This window comes from Perca fluviatilis, chromosome 5 (genome assembly GCF_010015445.1).
Source record: "Perca fluviatilis chromosome 5, GENO_Pfluv_1.0, whole genome shotgun sequence".
Lineage (NCBI taxonomy): Eukaryota > Metazoa > Chordata > Actinopteri > Perciformes > Percidae > Perca > Perca fluviatilis.
Genome location: NC_053116.1, coordinates 41,282,062 through 41,302,740, shown reverse-complemented (window position 1 = coordinate 41,302,740; position 20,679 = coordinate 41,282,062). Strand labels below are relative to the sequence as shown.

Sequence of the window (20,679 nt, the reverse complement as noted above, 5' to 3'; positions counted from 1 at the left end):
AATTAACATTTTGGAAAACAAATTAACATTTTAGAAAACAAATTTACATTTTGGAAAACAAATTTACATTTTTAGAAAAACAAATTTACATTTTAGAAAAACAAATTTACATTTTTGAAAAACAAATTTACTTAGAAAACAAAATAACATTTTGGAAAAAAAATTTTTTTTATTACATTTTAGAAAACAAATTAACATTTTGGAAAACAAATTTACATTTTAGAAAACAAATTTACATTTTAGAAAACAAATTCCACAAGATGCAAAACACTTTTACCAGTCCTGAAAAATATTTACAAATGACAGATTCTTCACGGAAAGGGAATGTACCACACACCGGAAGTGATGTAGGTGTTGTATACATGTCGCCTTGACTACGGCAGTTATGGATCGAATGCCGCAATAGCGCCATCTTGGAACAGGGGAGGCACTCCCTTATATACTGTCTATGGGCCGTCTTTAATGCATCAGGCGTCAATGTAGGCAAAGGCTCTAACGGAAATAAAATCACTATAAATCGTCAAAATCTCATGTGATGTTGTAGTTTTTTAAACAAAAAGACAAAGAGGCTAATTAATGTGTTAATACAAAGAATATTTATTATAATCAGTTCACAGATATGAGTACAAACGGAAACTTCACCCTTCTGAACTAAGAGGTTCTGCTTCAAAGTGAAGTTTAAACAGACTGAAATGTCCAGGCTCACTCCCCCACTAATGATTCATTTATTTCTGCATGTAGTTATTCATTTAACGAGACTTAAAGTCATGTTTCACATCCACAGTCCGAGTCCCGCCAGACTCCCTTTAGGAAACCTGTGATTTAAACTTCAGCAGGCTGTGACAGTCCACTACGCCCAGTCCTGGATCTGATTCTCCCGGCTTCCCTTCCCTCCCGCAGCAATACGCGCCCGGGTCTCCAGCTGCGTGGTGTCGTTTTGGGCTCCCAGGAATGGGCAGTGAGCTCCAGGTCCTGAGCTGCAGACGGACTCAGCTGCCCCCGGCAGCGCCCATCCGGCCGCGGCTGTCGACGTTCCCCGTTTTCCAATGTTTCTGTCAGGCCGTCCCGCCTTCTCTTAAAAACTCAAAACACCGACCACACGTAAAGTCACCATAAACTTCATTCACGCCATATACTCACTCACAACAACACAAATTGACTGCGCTCACCAGCAACACCTCATCACTTCCGGTATGTGGTACATTCCCTTTCCGTAAAAAATCGTAATTGTTCATTTGTAAATTTTCGGACTTGTAAAAGTGTTTTGCATCTTGTTAATTTGTTTTCTAAAATGTAAATTTGTTTTCTAAAATGTTATTTTGTTTTCCAAAATGTAAATTTGTTTCTCTAAAATGTAAATTTGTTTTCTAAAATGTAAATTTGTTTTCTAAAAATGTAATTTTGTTTTTCCGAAATGTAAATTTGTTTTCTAAAATGTTATTTTGTTTTCCAAAATGTAAATTTGTTTTCTAAAATGTTATTTTGTTTTCCAAAATGTAAATTTGTTTTCTAAAATGTTATTTTGTTTTCCAAAATGTAAATTTGTTTTCTAAAATGTTATTTTGTTTTCCAAAATGTAAATTTGTTTTCTAAAATGTTATTTTGTTTTCCAAAATGTAAATTTGTTTTCTAAAATGTAAATTTGTTTTCCAAAATGTAAATTTGTCTTGAGCTTTGTAAAAGTGTTTCATTCTTTGTAATGTTGCATTGCACTTCCGGGCTGCACCGTAACAAAGCGGAATCGGTAAATAGTCCTCGACTCTAGGTTCGAAACCGGTGTTTTCAGAGGGAATGGCTGACAGCTAAGTTTTTTTTAAATAAATATTATATATAATCTTCAACTTCATCACTAAGGCTTGTTTGGATAATATCCAAACAAGCCTTTAGCCTTAGTTCTGTTAAATCTTATACTCTGGTATATCGAACCGCTGCCACGTACGTCCTGCTCGATTTGGAAGATTTCATTAATAAAGGTAGTAATAGATCCGGTTTCCATACGCTGTGCGACAACAGGCCGAATTATATCAATTGGCAGCACTCCCCGCGGTCTGAGAGGTTTTGTTTGTTTGTTTTTTTGAGTCGTTACATGATTCGGCATGTTCCAAAAGAACAACTGCCAGGGTTAACATACTGATAGATTCACGGTAGGTGCTTTACATTGACTATTTATGGTTAAAATGGCGTGTACAGGGCGGATAAGAGGCTGATCACGTGTGCACACTTGTAGCCTATCTGTGATTTATAAAGGGATTTACATTGGTGAGACGACGTTTTATAAATTCTGACTTTTACCGACGCCAATTTGGGCCTTTGCGTACGTATACTTATAGTAAGGATCCTACGCACAGTTTTATAAATGAGACCCTGATTATTTACATGGAGTCTGGTGGAGATATGCTGGCTCTATACATGCTAAAAGTCGCGGGGGTCTCATTTATAAAACTGTGCGTAGGATCCTTACTATAATGTGTAATGCGCTCAAAAGCCCAAATTGGCGCATACCGAAAAAGTCAGATTTATAAAACCGCGGTGTATGCACACCTGTAAGCAATGTTCCCTTTATAAATCACAGACTGACTACAAGTGTGCGTACGTGGATCAGCCTCTTATCCCGCCCTGTACACGCCCATTTTTAACCATAAATAGTCAATGTAAAGCACCTCGTGAATGCTGATCAGTATGTTAATGACCCTGGCAGTTGTTCTTTCGTTACACCGAAACATGCCGAATCATGACGACTGGCGGAGAAAACAAACAAACAAACAAAAAAACTCTCAGACGTTCGGGAATTGCTGCCAATTGAATTATAATTTCGGCCTGTTGTCGCAAAGCGTATGGAAACCGGATCTATTGACTACCTTTATTAATGAAATCTTCCAAATCAGCAGGCATTACGGCACTCGGGGACAGCTTCGATATACCAGACGTATATAATAAGATTTAACAGAACTATATATTATATCCAAACAAGCCTTAGTGATAAAGTTGAACATTATATATAATATTTATTTAAAAGAACACTTAGCTGTCTGACATTTCCCTCTGGAAACAGCTGGTTTCACCCAGAGTGGCGAGGACCTATTTGGACCGGGATGGCACGGTTCCGGCGCCTTGTCCTCTCCACTGGACCCAATTCAGTACATAGATCCAAGAGTGCAGCTATATTACTATTACAGCTATATTACTATTACAGCTACATTAGGGAATTTAAATCGGCATATGAGCCAGTCATCGTCATGGTCCCTGAAGTCTCTTTTTCTCCTGATTCTTCCATTCCGGTCCTCCTGCAGGACCAGCAGGGCCATGCAGCATTACGCACGGGTTCACCGCAGTATTTATACGTTTAGTCTACAACAATTTGTGATTGTTAATACTTTGCTAAAATCACAAACAACTAGTGGTATCCCTCACTCTGAGATACAATTTGAAATCGAAATGTAATAAGCAAACACACTTTTCTTCATGCAGGTTTTGTTATGAACAGTATTAAATTTTAGACCGATAACAAGGACATAGAGCGTAACGATTGCGCGAGAGCTTAACGGCTGTATTTCCAGACTTTGACATTTGATGATATATACACAGTTTTAAAGACAGATATTTAGTTATTTACACTGTGTTCTGCAGTTATCTAATGCTAGGGTATTTGATGATATCCTGTATTCCATGGAGTCGGGCCATCTCCTCCTCCTGCGCTCCGTAGCGAACAATGTGACGGCGAGACAGCGCCGATTAAATATTAAGAATGAGATTTTATTTAAGATTTGAGTTTGAGGTGTTTATGGAACAATTATCACTCAGTACAAGCGCAAATAACTGCTGGATTTAATCTTCATATGGTGTGAAGAAATGTGCGTGAGGCATTATTTTTTAATACTTAAACATATTAAGAGTAGCCTAACCCTTATTCCCACATGTACTTTCTGCAGTCTGACTTCAGTTCACCAACTCACCATCTGCGCCGCCAATTCCGATTTTGTCTCCATAATGTATGCGACGCACCGGGTCAGAGTTTTGCGGAGGACCGCACATTCTCCCGTCAAGTTTGTTTTTTATAAATCACAACCTTTGCGTGGGAAGTGGCGTTCGCACGTTTTCAGCCCAGTTTTCTGCGTACGCCCCGTTTATAAATGAGACCCCTGATTATTTAAATGGAATCCGGTGAGTTTGGTGATGGTGATTTCAGGGCTGTTTCATGTTAAACTAAAACGATCTTACTGTTTAACTAAAAGGTCTATCTCTGTAGGGATTCTTTGATAATGTTCTCAGACAGATTGTTGTTCACATCAGACACTCAGATACAGAAACAACAGAAAATAAGCTCCAGGTTAAAAAAACAAAGCTAAAAGGACTGGGGAGCACACATCACTCTAAACCGGAGCCTATGGCTAACCACCAACATCTTCACCTTTCTAACAGTTTCTGCCCACTCAGTGACAAACCCGCTGAGAAGCCAACTCTTTCAGCTGATAGCAGCAACCCATCGCTGCCTTCTCTCCCCATCAAACGTTATCCGATAAAAAGATATATTGGCTTTACCGTGTCTACTGGCACAGCCCACCGCACAACAAGAAATAACCATTTTGTTATATGAGCGAATACGAACATGTACGCGTTTGGCTTGCCGTCCGTCTACAGCATACCTCTTCCGCCATCCGTCATGGCGTTCATAATTTGTGCGAGTAGAGCGTAACGTCACGTGCAAAGGTAAATATTTAGAAGTGTTTGAGATCATTTATTTTATTTTTCCACAGGAACACCAACACCACATTCAAATATGACAACATCCCCTGCATATTTGAGATCCCAGGACCTCCCACTCGCAAACAGCTGAAACCAAAGAAAGAGAAAATTGGAACTCTGACAACAATGACTCTTGGAGAAAAAAATCCCAACAAGATAAACAAAACCATTTTACTGGTGGGTGAAACAGGAGCAGGAAAATCTACTCTGATCAACGCTCTGGTCAACTACGCCATGGGAGTGGAGTGGGAGGACGATGTCTGGTTTCAGATCGTAGAGGAGGAGAAGAAAAGTAAATCACAAAGTCAGACATCAGATGTGATCGTGTACCAGATCTTTGGTTTTGAAGATAAGCCTCTGCCCTACTCTCTGACCATCATTGATACTCCTGGATATGGAAGCACTGCTGGGATTAAAGAAGATGTCATCATCAGTCAAAGGTTGTTTGATTTGTTTCGCTCAGATGATGGAGTTCATGAGATTAATGCGGTGGGTCTGGTGCTGAAAGCAACTGACAATCGACTGAGTGACCGAATGAGGTACATCTTCGATTCAGTGATGTCTCTGTTTGGAAATGACATGGAAACAAAAATTGTTGCCCTCATCACACACTCAAATGGTCTGACACCTGATGTTCTACAAGAACTTGTGGATGCAAAGATTAAATGTGCCAAAGATAAAGAGAATGAGACTGTTCATTTTATGTTCGACAACTGCCAGAGCAAACAGAAAACAAAGAAACAGCTGTTTGCTCTAAAAAATGCATGGGGCTTAACAATGAATGGAATGGCTCAATTCACTGATTACCTGAATGCAGCTTCACCTCAAAAGCTGTTGACAACTGTTGAAGTGATGAAGGCTCGCATCAGACTCGCAGCCTGCGTCCAAAACCTGCAAGAGAGAATTGCGTTGACTGAACACAAACAGAGAGAGATCCAACAGACGAAGGAGCTTCTGAAGCTACATGAACAACAGATGAAGGACAATGAGAAGTTCACTGTAGAAGTTGATGAGGTCTACAAAGATAAAGAACCTATCCTTGGTGGGACGTGGTGGTTGGTGTTTTTTGAAGGAGCCGTCTGCTGTAAAGTCTGTGAGGAGAACTGCCACTATCCTGGATGCACAATGGCCCAGAAACCAGGACACTGTGAAGTTATGAAAGATGGCCGCTGCACGTCATGTACCAGGAAGTGTCCTGCGTCAGATCACGTGAAAGAAAACTGGAAGTATGTGTCCAAGACAAGGAAAGTTCCGAAGACTCTGAAAGATGTGAAGGAGAAGTACGAAAAGGGTCGAGCAGACTGTGAGAAGACAACAAGCCTTTTGGAAACTCTTGAGAAGCACATGGATGAACTTCAGAAAGAAAAAGATCAGTTGATTGAAGAGTCTTTCCAGCATGTTGTTCAATTGAAGCAGATCGCTCTGAATGTTAATTCACTCTCCACTCATGTCCACTTGGATGTCCTGATTAAGAAGATGGAGGAGAAAGGAGACACAGAGAAGAAAAAGAAACTGGAAGAGATGCAAAGTCAAATTGGTATAGATGATGAAATCAAAGTAGCGCTGTTCTACATGTTTGGTAAACTTACAGGAGCTGTTAAAGCACTGAGGAAGTATATGTGAACAGAATCACTGAGAGCAGACAGCTGTGTAGGAAACACAGTCTACACTGATGATCACGTGTTTCATTATGCTTCTACTAAATGTGATATTAATGAAAAAATACATAAAAAATGTAAACGTAATCATCTTCTGTGTTATGATGTAATTATAGTTACTTCACTTTACTAATTAGAAAGGTTTGGCACAACAGCTGTGGTTTTAGATGCAGTGAGGACGCCCCCTGCTGGTTAATGTTGAGTACAGCAGCTCCCTCCTCTATAGCACTAACTTCAGAAATCAGGTTGTATTTATTTACTTACTCCGGTAAATTTAATGTTTTTATGAATTTCAAATGTGTTCTTCAGTCAATACAAGGCTGTGATTTATTTTGATGTTTTTCATTCTTAATAATTAGTTTATATATTGCTTTATGGTAACAATCAACATTCTATTCTTCTGCTCATAAAATCACATTAACTGATGCTGTTTTCTGTGAATCATTAATAAAATCTCGCTTGATGAAACATCTGCTGGTGAGTCTTCTGACGATTTTGCTGAATATTCTTCAATAAATATTCTTCACTGAAAAGCCTTAGCATGTTTGTAACCAAGTCTAAGCATGTCTTAGCTGCTAAAATGTATTAGCTGTAATATGGGGCTTTTATCACGGTTTGAGGGATGCATTTTGTTACAAATACAACTGTTTCTTTGTTCACTTTGTGACAGCCCTCCTGTAACGGCAGGGCCTGCTGTGTTCCTTTGTCTCTTCTGGTGTTTTTCTCCGTGCTGCCTTAGAGCTCCTTGAGTGGTGCCAAATCAGTGCAACTGGAAGCACCTGGCCAGTCTCTCAGGAGAGATTAAAGCCCATGTTGCAAGTTAACCACCACTGTTGATTAATAGGTACATATAGCACTCAATATATGTATATCATTGTTGAAAATGTCTCAAAATAGTGTTAAAGGGCAGTTTTTGTCAGGTTTTTGTCGTTTTTGGTATTAGTGTTTTTTCTTCCGCAATTCGGTGATGACGTCACGTTGGGGAGACGTGTATCAGCCTGGTACTGTAACTATGGTGACTGACTGGGATGAGGAAGAGGGTTTTTTACTGTCCGTGAATAGCACCAAGTGAAAGTCAATGTTTTATTTATATCTAGTGACAGTGATCATGCGCGTTAGTTCAGATAAGTACCGTAAACTTATCTAGATCTAGAAAATACAAGGCATCATGCTAGCTATGTGCTAACTTGCCAGTCCCACCTGTGAAATCCCCATGGTTGTAAACACATAGATATGATTGATATCATGATTAGATATCTCACGTTTTGATGGTAGGCTACTAGCTCCAGTAACAACATATTTGCCTGGTGTTTATTTATTACTTGGACGGGGATGCTGTTCAGCTTTTCACAAGTTTAGACAGCTAGCCTACGCCCACGCCCGATTCGGCTAACGTTATGCGCGCAACAGCGTTAGCCGGGTAAATATTACAACTGCCTTCGGAGTTTCTCATATATGGCGTCCACGTTGTCAACATAAGACTTGTGGCGTTAGTGCTCCTTTTGTACCATAAATTTTATTGAATGAAACGTTAAACTCGCTCCTACGAGATGGTTAGTTAGTTGCACAAAGCTAACTGGCTATAGTTAGCCTGTATGTATGCTAACCGGACATTAGCTAACGTTGCATAGCCAGCAAGCAGCTTCGGTGAGCTAACCTTGACAGCTAGCACATCCATGTGTCACCATTTCAAAACATCCCGCAGATTGACTGCTTTTAACAGCAGAGGTTGATTGTGGGCAACATACAGTCGCGGTTACGCGCCGGCAACTACTGCCGGGGCGAAATTCCCGCTAGCATACGTACAGGCTAACTATAGCCAGTTAGCTTTGTGTGTAATGTTACAAAAAACACCTATTTCGTAGGGAGCCGCGTTAATATTTCATTCAATAAAAGTATGATACAAAAGGAGCACTAACGCCACATGTCTTGTGTTGACAACGTGGACGCAGCTCCGAAGGCAGTTGTAATACCGGTATTTAACTAGCAGTCTAAGCTAACGCTGTTGCGCTAACGTTAGCAAATGTCGGCGTATCATTAGCTAGCTAGCTGTTTAAACTTGTGAAAAGCCGAATAGCATCCCCGTCCAAGCTGCCTTTCACTTCCCCCCCAATATTATTATACACATAATAAAGACACATTGACTCGGTCGAGACCAAAAGCCATATTTTGCCAGATCAGTGGCAGAAACCGGGACCGGGACTGTGAACCGAGACGGGGCTTTCGCCTGTCGTCTCCCCAACGTGACGTCATGCAATGCATTGTGGGGGAAAGACAAACCGCTGTAAAATAGTACCTACTTTTTCGTGTTATTTTCTGTTTTGTGATACCTAACAACATCAAATACATGAATAACAGTTTAAATGTTTATTACCAACAAGCAATTACCACAAATTCGTTGGAAAATTAAACTTGCAACATGGACTTTAAGATCTGTCTGTCACCTCGCTCAGAGTCTCCATCTCCTTTCACCATTCACCACGTTTCTGCTTAATAGTTTTCATTCCTCATAACTTTATAATTTGCTTGTATATTCAGTAATTCCTTGTTTCTTCATTATGAGTTCTTGGTATATTCAGTAAATTAATGTTAAACCTTTTAGTTGCAAACAGTGCATCTCTTTTGTCATGATAACTTTTAGAAACACTAAACATGTTTCCACTTCCTCTCTGTTTAACTTAAAGGAGAATTCCGGTCGATTTCAACCCGTAGCTCTGTTGTTTGTAAATCAGGAGTACTGTCAGTAGCGAGAAAAACGAAAACAAACGGTGCCGCCTACACCGAGTTATCCTCCTGCTAGATTTTGCACCCAACAGTCTTACAGGGTACCCGCTGGGTCTTAAAAGCATTGAAAAAGTCTAAATTTGATAATCTCAAATTAAGGCCTTAAAAGCCTTGAATTTGGTATACAAAGTCTTGGATTTCATTACAAAGGTCTTATATGTTTTGCCTTTCCTAGGATTAAGTTCATACCATAACAAAATTAACTGTTACTGATGTAGGCTAATTTAAAAACTGTCTGACCCAGTTGGTGGTCACTGAGCCTGTGTTTCTCTCCCTGACCTGTCTGTCTGACCCAGTTGGTGGTCACTGAGCCTGTGTTTCTCTCCCTGACCTGTCTGTCTGACCCAGTTGGTGGTCACTGAGGCTGTGTTTCTCTCCCTGACCTGTCTGTCTGACCCAGTTGGTGGTCACTGAGCCTGTGTTTCTCTCCCGACCTGTCTGCTCGTTGGTGGTCACTACGCTGTGTTTCTCCCTGACCTGTCTGTCTGACCCAGTTGGTGGTCACTGAGGCTGTGTTTCTCTCCCCTGACCTGTCTGTCTGACCCAGTTGGTGGTCACTGAGCCTGTGTTTCTCTCCCTGACCTGTCTGTCTGACCCAGTTGGTGGTCACTGAGCTGTTTCTCTCCCTGACCTGTCTGTCTGACCCAGTTGGTGGTCACTGGAGCCTGTGTTTTTTCTCTCCTGACCTGTCTGTCTGACCCAGTTGGTGGTCACTGAGCCTGTTTCTCTCCCTGACCTGTCTGTCTGACCCAGTCGTGGTCACTGAGCTGTTTCTCTCCCTGACCTGTCTGTCTGACCCAGTTGGTGGTCACTGAGCTGTGTTTCTCTCCCTGACCTGCTGCTGACCCAGTGTGGTCACTGAGCTGTCCTTCCCTGACCTGTCTGTCTGACCCAGTTGGTGGTCACTGAGCTGTGTTTTCTCTCCCTGACCTGTCTGTCTGACCCAGTTGGTGGTCACTGAGCTGTGTTTCTCTCCCTGACCTGTCTGTCTGACCCAGTGGGTGGTCACTGAGCCTGTTTCTCTCTCCCTGACCTGTCTGTCTGACCCAGTTGGTGGTCACTTGAGCCTGTCTTCTCTCCCTGACCTGTCTGTCTGACCCAGTTGGTGGTCACTGAGCCTGTGTTTCTCTCCCTGACCTGTCTGTTCGACCCAGTTGGTGGTCACTGAGCCTGTGTTTCTCTCCCTGACCTGTCTGTCTGACCCAGTTGGTGGTCACTGAGCCTGTTCTCTCTCCTTGACCTGTCTGTCTGACCCAGTTGGTGGTCACTGAGCCTGTTTCTCTCTCCTGACCTGTCTGTCTGACCAGTTGGTGGTCACTGAGCCTGTGTTCTCTCTCCCTGACCTGTCTGTCTGACCCAGTTGGTGGTCACTGAGCCTGTGTTTCTCTCCCTGACCTGTCTGTCTGACCCAGTTGGTGGTCACTGAGCCTGTTTTCCTCTCCCTGTACCTGTCTGTCTGGTTGTGTGGTCACTGAGCCTGTGTTTCTCTCCCCTGACCTGTCTGTCTGACCCAGTTGGTGGTCCCTGAGCCTGTGTTTCTCTCCCTGATCTGTCTGTCTGACCCAGTTGGTGGTCACTGAGCCTGTGTTTCTCTCCCTGACCTGTCTGTCTGACCCAGTTGGTGGTCACTGAGCCTGTGTTTCTCTCCCTGATCTGTCTGTCTGACCCAGTTGGTGGTCACTGAGGCTGTGTTTCTCTCCCTGACCTGTCTGTCTGACCCAGTTGGTGGTCACTGAGCCTGTGTTTCTCTCCCTGACCTGTCTGTCTGACCCAGTTGGTGGTCACTGAGGCTGTGTTTCTCTCCCTGACCTGTCTGTCTGACCCAGTTGTTGGTCACTGAGCCTGTGTTTCTCTCCCTGACCTGTCTGTCTGACCCAGTTGGTGGTCACTGAGCCTGTGTTTCTCTCCCTGACCTGTCTGTCTGACCCAGTTGGTGGTCACTGAGCCTGTGTTTCTCTCCCTGACCTGTCTGTCTGACCCAGTTGGTGGTCACTGAGCCTGTGTTTCTCTCCCTGATCTGTCTGTCTGACCCAGTTGGTGGTCACTGAGGCTGTGTTTCTCTCCCCTGACCTGTCTGTCTGACCCAGTTGGTGGTCACTGAGCCTGTGTTTCTCTCCCTGACCTGTCTGTCTGACCCAGCGGTGGTCACTGAGGCTGTGTTTCTCTCCCTGACCTGTCTGTCTGACCCAGTTGGTGGTCACTGAGCCTGTGTTTCTCTCCCTGACCTGTCTGTCTGACCCAGTTTTGGTCACTGAGCCTGTGTTTCTCTCCCTGACCTGTCTGTCTGACCCAGTTGGTGGTCACTGAGGCTGTGTTTCTCTCTCCCTGACCTGTCTGTCTCAACCCAGTTGGTGGTCACTGAGCCTGTTCTCTCTCCCCTGACCTGTCTGTTCTGACCTTGTTGGTGGTCACTGAGCCTGTGTTTCTCTCCCTGACCTGTCTGTCTGACCCAGTTGGTGGTCACTGAGGCTGTGTTTCTCTCCTGACCTGTCTGTCCGACCCAGTGGTGGTCACTGAGCCTGTGTTTCTCTCCCGACCTGTCTGTCTGACCCAGTTGGTGGTCACTGAGCCTGTCTCTCTCTCCCTGCCCTTTATGTCTGACCCAGTTGGTGGTCACTGAGCCTGCTCTCTCTCCCTGACCTGTCTGTCTGACCCAGTGCGTGGTCACTGAGCCTGTTCTCTCTCCCTGACCTGTCTGTCTGACCCAGTTGGTGGTCACTGAGCCTGTGTTTCTCTCCCTGACCTGTCTGTCTGACCCAGTTGGTGGTCACTGAGCCTGTTCTCTCTCTCTGACCTGTCTGTCTGACCTAGTGCTGGTGGTCACTGAGCCTGTGTTTCTCTCCCTGACCTGTCTGTCTGACCCAGTTGGTGGTCACTGAGCCTGTCTCTCTCTCCCTGACCTGTCTGTCTGACCCAGTTGGTGGTCACTGAGCCTGTGTTTCTCTCCCTGACCTGTCTGTCTGACCCAGTTGGTGGTCACTGAGCCTGTGTTTCTCTCCCTGACCTGTCTGTCTGACCCAGTTGGTGGTCCCTGAGCCTGTGTTTCTCTCCCTGACCTGTCTGTCTGACCCAGTTGGTGGTCACTGAGCCTGTGTTTCTCTCCCTGACCTGTCTGTCTGACCCAGTTGGTGGTCACTGAGCCTGTGTTTCTCTCCCTGATCTGTCTGTCTGACCCAGTTGGTGGTCACTGAGGCTGTGTTTCTCTCCCTGACCTGTCTGTCTGACCCAGTTGGTGGTCACTGAGCCTGTGTTTCTCTCCCTGACCTGTCTGTCTCGACCGTTGGTGGTCACTGAGGCTGTGTTTCTCTCCCTGACCTGTCTGTCTGACCCAGTTGTTGGTCACTGAGCCTGTGTTTCTCTCCCTGACCTGTCTGTCTGACCCAGTTGGTGGTCACTGAGCCTGTGTTTCTTCCTCCTGACCTGTCTGTCTGACCCAGTTGGTGGTCACTGAGCCTGTGTTTCTCTCCCTGATCTGTCTGTCTCCGGCCGTTGGTGGTCACTGAGGCTGTGTTTCTTCTCTCCGTACCTGTCTGTCTGAGCCAGGTTGGTGGTCACTGAGCCTGTGTTTCTCTCCCTGACCTGTCTGCCTCTGAGCCAGTTGGTGGTCACTGAGGCTGTGTTTCTCCCCTGACCTGTCTGTCGACCCAGTTGGTGGTCACTGAGCCTGTGTTTCTCTCCTGACCTGTCTGTCTGACCCAGTTGGTGGTCACTGAGCCGTGTTTTTCTCCCCTGACCTGTCTGTCTGACCAGTTGGTGGTCACTGAGCCTGTGTTTCTCCCCTGATCTGTCTGTCTGACCCAGTTGTTGGTCACTGAGGCTGTGTTTCTCTCCCTGACCTGTCTGTCTGACCCAGTTGGTGGTCACTGAGCCTGTGTTTCTCTCCGCCTGCTGGTCTGACCCGAGCTGGTGGCCAGCCTGCGCCTTTTCTCTCCCCTGACCTGTCTGTCTGACCTTAGTTGGTGGTCACTGAGCCTGTCTTTCTTCCCTGACCTGTCTGTCTGACCCAGTTGGTGGTCACTGAGCCTGTGTTTTCTCTCCTGACCTGTCTGTCTGACCCAGTTGGTGGTTCCTGAGCCTGTGTTTCTCTCCCTGATCTGTCTGTCTGACCCAGTTGGTGGTCACTGAGCCTGTGTTTCTCTCCTGACCTGTCTGTCTGACCCAGTTGGTGGTCACTGAGCCTGTGTTTCTCTCCTGACCTGTCTGTCTGACCCAGTTGGTGGTCACTGAGGCTGTGTCTTCTCCCCTGACCTGTCTGTCTGAACCAGTTGGTGGTCACTGAGCCTGTGTTTCTCTCCCTGACCTGTCTGTCTCGGACCCAGTGTTGGGTCACTGAGGCTGTGTTTCTCTCCCGACCTGTCTGTCTGACCCAGTTGGTGGTCACTGAGCCTGTGTTTCTCTCCTGACCTGTCTGTCTGACCCAGTTGGTGGTCACTGAGCCTGTGTTTCTCTCCCTGACCTGTCTGTCTGACCCAGTTGGTGGTCACTGAGCCTGTGTTTCTCTCCCTGACTGTCTGTCTGACCTAGTTGGTGGTCACTGAGCGTGTTTCTCTCCCTGACCTGTCTGTCTGACCTGTAGGTGGTCACTGAGCCTGTGTTTCTCCCCTGACCTGTCTGTCTGACCCAGTTGGTGGTCACTGAGCCTGTCTTTCTCTCCCTGACCTGTCTGTCTGACCCAGTTGGTGGTCACTGAGCCTGTCTTTCTTTCCCTGACCTGTCTGTCTGACCCAGTTGGTGGTCACTGAGCCTGTCTTTCTCTCCCTGACCTGTCTGTCTGACCCAGTTGGTGGTCACTGAGCCTGTCTTTTCTCTCCTGACCTGTCTGTCTGACCCAGTTGGTGGTCACTGAGCCTGTCTTTCTCTCCCTGACCCTGTCTGTCTGACCCAGTTGGTGGTCACTGAGCCTGTCTTTCTCTCCCTGACCTGTCTGTCTGACCCAGTTGGTGGTCACTGAGCCTGTATTTAGTCAGGATCCGTCTCTGCTTTAGATCTCTGACAGTGTGTAGATATAGATACCAATTTATATTCTCTGTTAAGAGTCAAATAACTATTTAATCTACTTTGTGTTTTTGACTTTTCCAATGTTCTAAATATTGATCTTTTGAATGATTCATAATCTGCCTCTCTCTCTCTCTCTGTCTCTGTCACTCTCTCTGTCTCTCTCTCGCTCTGTCTCTCTCTCTGTCTCTCTCTCTCTGTTTCTCTCTCTCTCTCTGTCTCTCTCTCGCTCTGTCTCTCTCTCTGTCTCTCTCTCTCTCTCTCCTGTCTCTGTCTCTCTCTCGCTCTGTCTCTCTCTCTCTGCATCTCTCCTCTGCTCTGTCTCTGTCTCTGCTGCTCTCTCTCTCTCTCTCTCTGAGTGAATGAGGATTGAGTGGGAGGATGGAGGGTTGGCTGATTTGTTCAGCGTGTGAGTTTATCTTACTCTATTTTCTCTTTATTTTTGTGTGTTTATATGTGTTTTATTTATTTTTATTAGTTAGTGGTGTATTTTGTGTTTTTTGGTGGGTTGGTGGAGGCCTAACTGGTGGCGTGTCTTTGTTTGGCACAATGCCGGTGGCGGAGGCCTCTGCGGCTGAGTTTGAGAAGCTGACTCGGCGTCATGCTATCAAGCTCAGCCCGGTAGTCCAGTGCTCTGTGGAGGAGGCAGGTTTGGCGGTGGGAGAGGTGGTTGGGTTCAGCAGCTTTAAGTCTGCTTCCCGTAATGGAGCAGTATCGTTATCTTTCTGGACTGTACCGCTAAAGTCAGCGAGGTGGTGGAGAACCGTGTAGTGATCCAAGACACTTCTCACTCCCGTTCTCCCGCTTGGTTAGTCCGGCCATAAGGGTAACCATCTCGAATGCTCCTCGCGTTCATCAAAAATGAAATGTTGGTAAAAGAGTTGTCCCGCTCTGGACAACTTTCGTCTCCGCATAAAAAAATGGTCTCTTTGGGCTGCAAATCCCCGCAGCTGAAGCATCGTCGTTGTGTCACCGGAGACAGGTGTACATGATTCTCAAAGACACAACAAGTGATCTGAACCTGTCCTTTCTTTTTAAAGTGGAGGGTTTTACTTATATGGTTTTGCCTCACCGGAAACAATGAAATGTTTTGGATGTGGGTGGAGGGGCATTTGATCTGTTTCTGCCCGGTGAGGGGCGGGAGCCGGCGGGCGCCAGCTGCTGCTGGGGCCGGGGATCCGGCCAACGGCCAGGGCGCTCGTGGCCGGGGGGCCGCTCCCCGGTGGTTGATGGAGATGTACGGCGGATCTACCGGCACGGTGGTCGCGCCGATGGGCGCTTTCTGCGGTGCGGAGGATTTGCCGCGGGGAATCGGGGCCCAGGGTGCTCGGTGGCCCAGGGTGCTCCGGTGGCCCAGGGTGCCCGGTGGTCGTGATTTCTGCCTTTAACTGATGGCCCCTCTACTTCAGGTGATGAGGCACTGAGTAGGCCTACACTAAATCAGATCACTGATCAGAGTAAAACTAATGAGTGTGTGTGAACACAGTAGGCCTAGAGATAGAGTGAAAACGTGTCAGTGATTTTGGATCTGCTGGTGGATGACGAGGAGATGTCTGATGAGGAAGTGCTGAAAAATGTGCGAAGAAGAGGAAATAATAGATTCTGTGCCAAATCGCTAAAAGTTAAGAAAACAAGCAGAGTATTAAACTCTCCACCGGAGTCAGAAAGTGATTTTATTATGACTCAGGAGGACCAGCTGATCACTCATCAGACTCCTTATCTGCCAGCTGACATTAAAAGCTTGTGGAGAGCACTAAGGGAGCCGCGGGCCGTCTGGGAGTAGAGGAGCACTTCCTGATCTCAGGCTGTTCATCCAGTCAGCTCGGCCTCTCACCAGGAAGTCGGGTGAAGAAGTGCTCACAGATCAGGAAATCTTCCGTCTAAGGAAACTTATAGTTAAAGTTAAAAGCACAACTCATCACCGATGATGATGAATGTTGACCATGTGTTCTTTCTATACTTACTTCTGGTGTATTTCTACTGTTGTTTTCTTTCCTCTCTCTTCCATCTATGTGTGATTTTAACATTGGGATTTTAAACCTGAACGGAGCCAGAGCTGATTTTAAGAGAGCTGCTCTTTTTAAGCTCATGGAGATAAGGAAGTTGGATGTGATGTTTTTAAGCAGAAACCCACAGCACCACAGATATTGAATGTGACTGAGGAGGGCTTTTAATGGGGAGGTGATTTTAAGCCATAAGTCCAGTCTGAGTGGAGGGGGGGGGTCTTATTTGACAGGAGTTTTTTACCAGTTTCTTTTGATGTGGATGAGATTGTGCCAGGTGTTTTGTTGAAGGTCACAGCTCAATATGAAAAGGTGAAGTTAGTGTTTTTAAAATGTCTACCAAACCCAATGGGGTGGATAGGGTAGCATTTTTAAATATTTTATCTGATGCCATTGAAGCTTTTGGGGATGAGTATATGTTTTATGGGGATTTTAACTGTAACGGTTGATCCAACCCTGGATAGGAATCATCCTGAACCTCATCCTACATCGTTCCCACAGGATCAGACAGCTAGTGGAAACACATGAGCTGTCTGACCTGTGTGGGAGGGGTTTTAATAGTGACCATAGGCAGTACACCTGGAGTCACTCAAGAGACAATGTTTTATCCCCTGGCTAGATTAGATCGCCTCTATTGTTTTAAACACCATTTTAATATCTTTAAAAAGGTGTGTTATTCAGCCTGTGGGTTTTTCTGACCACTGTCTTGTCTCCTGCGCTGTTTTTTTATAAAAATGTTCGTTTAAAGAGCCTATTGGCATTTTAACTCAGTTCTTTTGAATGACCAGGCTTTTTAAGTCTGCTTTTAAGTTGTTTTGGTCTTCCTACAGAGAGAGCAGGCCTGCTTTTACCTGCATTCAGCAGTGGTGTGGGACTTTTGGCAAGGTTCAGATAAACAACAACTTTGTCAGCAGTTCACATCACATGTCACTGGAGAGTTGTCTCCGATCAATGAAGGATCTGGAGAGACAGGTAGAAGAATTGCAGTCTTTAGCAGCTTCTACAGGAGATCGAGGGCACTTAGTTTCCCTCAAGTCCAAACAGTCGGCTATAGCCAACCTGCTGGGGGTCTTCTCAGCACAGGGAGCTCTGGTCGGAGGTCGAGGTTTATGAACATCATCACAGATGGATGCTCTCTAAGTTCTTCTTTGGGCTGGAGAAGAAAAATGGACAAAGGAAGATCATTAATTCTTTACGACGTGGTAGCGGCTCTGGACGTCTCAGATTTGTCTGAGATCAGGAAGTTTGCTGCGGTTTCTATAGAGACCTCTTTAAGTGTGAGTGGTCAGATAATCCAGATGTGTACAGCAGCTTCTTCAGTGGTCTCCCTCAGGTAAGCCCGCGAGGAAAAACCCCAGCCGGGCAGCAGAGTTGACTATGCAGGAGCTGACCACAGCTATGGGGAGTTTGCAGAGCGGCAAAGCCCGGGGATGGATGGCCTTCCTGTGGACTTTTTAAGTCTTTTGGTCCATCTTAGGACAGGACCTGCTCGAGGTGCTGAACGACAGTCTCCTGAAAGGTAGACTTCCTCTGAGCTGCAGGAGGGCCGTCATCACCCTGCTGCCTAAGAAGGGAGACCTGAATGAGCTGAAGAACTGGAGACCGGTCTCGCCGCTGTGCACGGATTATAAAATCCTGTCCAAAGCTCTGGCCCTTAGATTGAAGGGAGGTGATGACGTCCATTATCCACCCTGACCAGACTTACTGTGTGCCCGGGCAGGCTCATAAGTGACAATGTCACTTTAATTCGTGATGTTTTTGGACCTCTCTAGTTCATTGGCTGTTGAAACTGGTCTTATTTCCATAGACCAGGAGAAGGGCTTTGACCGGGTTGAACACCAGTACCTGTGGCAGACTCTGGCTGCTTTTGGGTTCAACCCTGGCTTTATAGCCATGATCCAGGTCTCTACAGTGACATTGCGCAGTGTTCTTAAGATAAAATGGCAGGCTGGGTGCCCCTTTAATATCAGCAGGGGGGTAAGGCAGGGCTGCTCTCTCTCAGGGATGTTATTTTCATTATCCTTCGAGCCTCTGCTCCACAAACTAAGGAGCAAGTTGAATGGTGTGTGTTTCCCTCAGTGTCCTATCTCTTTTAAATTTTTCTGTTTATGCAGATGATTTAATTGTTTTGATAAACTCACAAAAAGATATTGATGTTTTACAAGATATTGTTAAAGATTTTGGTTTTATTTCATCTCGCAAGAGTGAACTGGGGAAGAGTGAGGCTGTGATGGTGGGGGAGAGTTTGGGGATCGGCTCAGGCTGCCAGGTGCTTTGGTCTGGAAAAAGGGAGGACTGAAGTACCTTGGAGTTTTCTTGGGGGGATGAGACCTATGTTCAAAATAATTGGGACAATGTTTTGGAGACTGTTAAAGGTCGGCTCAATAGATGGAAGTGGCTACCGCCAAAGATGTCCTTCCAGGCCGCGGCCCTTGTTTTAAATAATAATTTGGTCTCATCCTCCTTTGTGGCATCGAATGGCCTTCGTTGGACCCCCCGGCCTCCGTCCCAGGTACAGAGGCTTTGGTGGATTTTTTTGGGATCGAATGCACTGGGTCCCATAGGAAGCGCGTCCTGTTCCTCCCTTAAGAGGAGGGAGGGCAAGGACTGCGACATCTGGCAAGCAGAGGTGCTAGGCGCTCCGCCTCCAGTTTTGCAGAGGATGCTCACTGGACCGATAGATGTTTTGTGGAGGCCTTTATCCCCGCTGTATTCTGCAGCGTTTTAACGGACTCGCCTGGATTTTAATTTGTTTTTAATGGACACTAACAATGTGAGCACGCTTGTCTCTCGGGGTTTTTATAGAAGTGTTTTATTGTGTGGAATCTGCTGAGGAGACAGAGGGCTGAGCAGGCAGTCTCTCTGCACTGGCTCCCGCAGGCCTCGTGCTGTTCTGGGACGGTGCTGGACTGTCCTGGCTGGGGAGGAGCAACTCTGTCCAGGGTGCTGAGAACTGCCAGGATTTCTACTCTGGGTCAGGTGGTGGAGCTGGCTGGGCCTCGGCTGGATGCGACCCCGTCCATCTGGCTGCCGACTTGGTCTCGTGGTCGGTCCGGGTCACAGGGCAACTTCTGGAGTACTGGAGACACAAGCTGGTTGGTCATGAATGGTCCCTCCTAGACTCCTTCAGTGATGGGGTCACTGCTGCCGAACGCATAACGACCCGTATCCTTCCCCTGGTTTTGCTCCCGGATTATAAGCCTGTGGGGCCCCTCGTGTTAGAACCGCTTGCGGGCCGTCTCTTTGGAGGATGCCTCAGGAAAAGGTTTTTTATGGTCTTATGGTAAAGACACTGAATAAGAACAAGCTGAATGGACAGACTGACACTCCATGGAGGGAGTCATCTTGGTCTGAAACACGAAGTTTTAGACCTCGCATGGAGGGGCTCTCTATAAACCTCCACCACTTGTCAAAGACATGCAGACTTGCAGTGGAGGATCCTTCATGGGATTCTTTGCAGTGAACTCTTTTGTGTCCATTATCAATACTGCTGTTGAGGACAAATGACTGAGAGAGACAATATTTCACTGTTTTCTGAGGTCAACTGTTCTTTTCTACTGTGATTTTGTTTTACAAACTGTTTTTATCAAATGTGGGGAAGCTTTCAGCAAACAGGTTATTATCTGTGGTTTTAATTACAGTCGCATCACAAGCACAAGTGTCAGGTTCTGAATTTTGTTTTGGGTCAGGCCAAGATGGCTGTAGCGTGAGCGGAGGAGGAAGGTGGAGGATGATCTAAATGTTGAAGCTCTCCTTGTGTGTGTAAATGCAATTAAATCCAGACTGCTGGTGGATTTTAGTTTTATAAAGCTGCTGGAGACCTGAATTTGTTCCAGCAGGTCTGGGGGTTTCACCAGGTTCTCTGTTCTGTCTCGAAGCAGCATTTGGAATGTGCTCATGTAGTTCATTTATTTTGAACATGTGTTCTGATGTGGGCTTGAAGATAAAGGCGGCCGTCGCTGTTTTCAAAATCCTCTCTCTGTCTCTGTCCTCTGTCTCTGTCTCTCTCTCTCTCCTCTCTGTCTCTCTCTCTCTCTGGCTCTGTCTCTCTCTCTGTCTCTGTCTCTCTCTGTCTCTGTCTCTGTCTCTTTCTCTCCCTCTCCTCTCTGTCTCTGTCTCTCTCTCTGTCTCTGTCTCTCTCTCTCTCTCTCTCTCTCTCTCTCTAGGCTCTGTCTCTCTCTCTGTCTCTGTCTCTCTGTCTCTGTCTCTGTCTCTGTCTCTCTCTCTGTCTCTCTCTCTCTCTCTCTGTCTGTCTCTGTCTCTGTCTCTCTCTGTGTCTCTGTCTCTCCTCTCTCTGTCTCTCTCTCTGTCTCTGTCTCTCTGTCTCTCTCGGCTCTGTCTCTGTCTCTCTGTCTCTGTCTCTCTGGCTCTGTCTCTCTGTCTCTGTCTCTCTCTCTCTCTGTCTCTGTCTCTGTCTCTCTCTAGGCTCTCTCTCTCTCTCTGTCTCTCTCTCTGTCTCTCTCTTGTCTCTGTCTCTCTCTGTCTCTGTCTCTGGG

The 20,679-nt window shown here is 46.0% G+C and overlaps 1 protein-coding gene across 4 annotated transcripts in view; it reads left to right on the top strand.

Annotated features, from left to right (window-relative positions):
- LOC120558615 overlaps positions 1–6,661 on the top strand; it is a 411,267-nt gene extending 404,606 nt beyond the window's left edge. For all 4 annotated transcript variants that reach the window (XM_039799676.1, XM_039799675.1, XM_039799674.1 and 1 more), the window contains one exon: positions 4,755–6,661. In XM_039799676.1, the coding sequence (XP_039655610.1) occupies positions 4,755–6,366 (1,612 nt within the window). In that variant the 3' untranslated portion in view covers positions 6,367–6,661. The remainder of the gene's footprint in view (positions 1–4,754) is intronic.
- Positions 6,662–20,679: the final 14,018 nt, after the last annotated feature.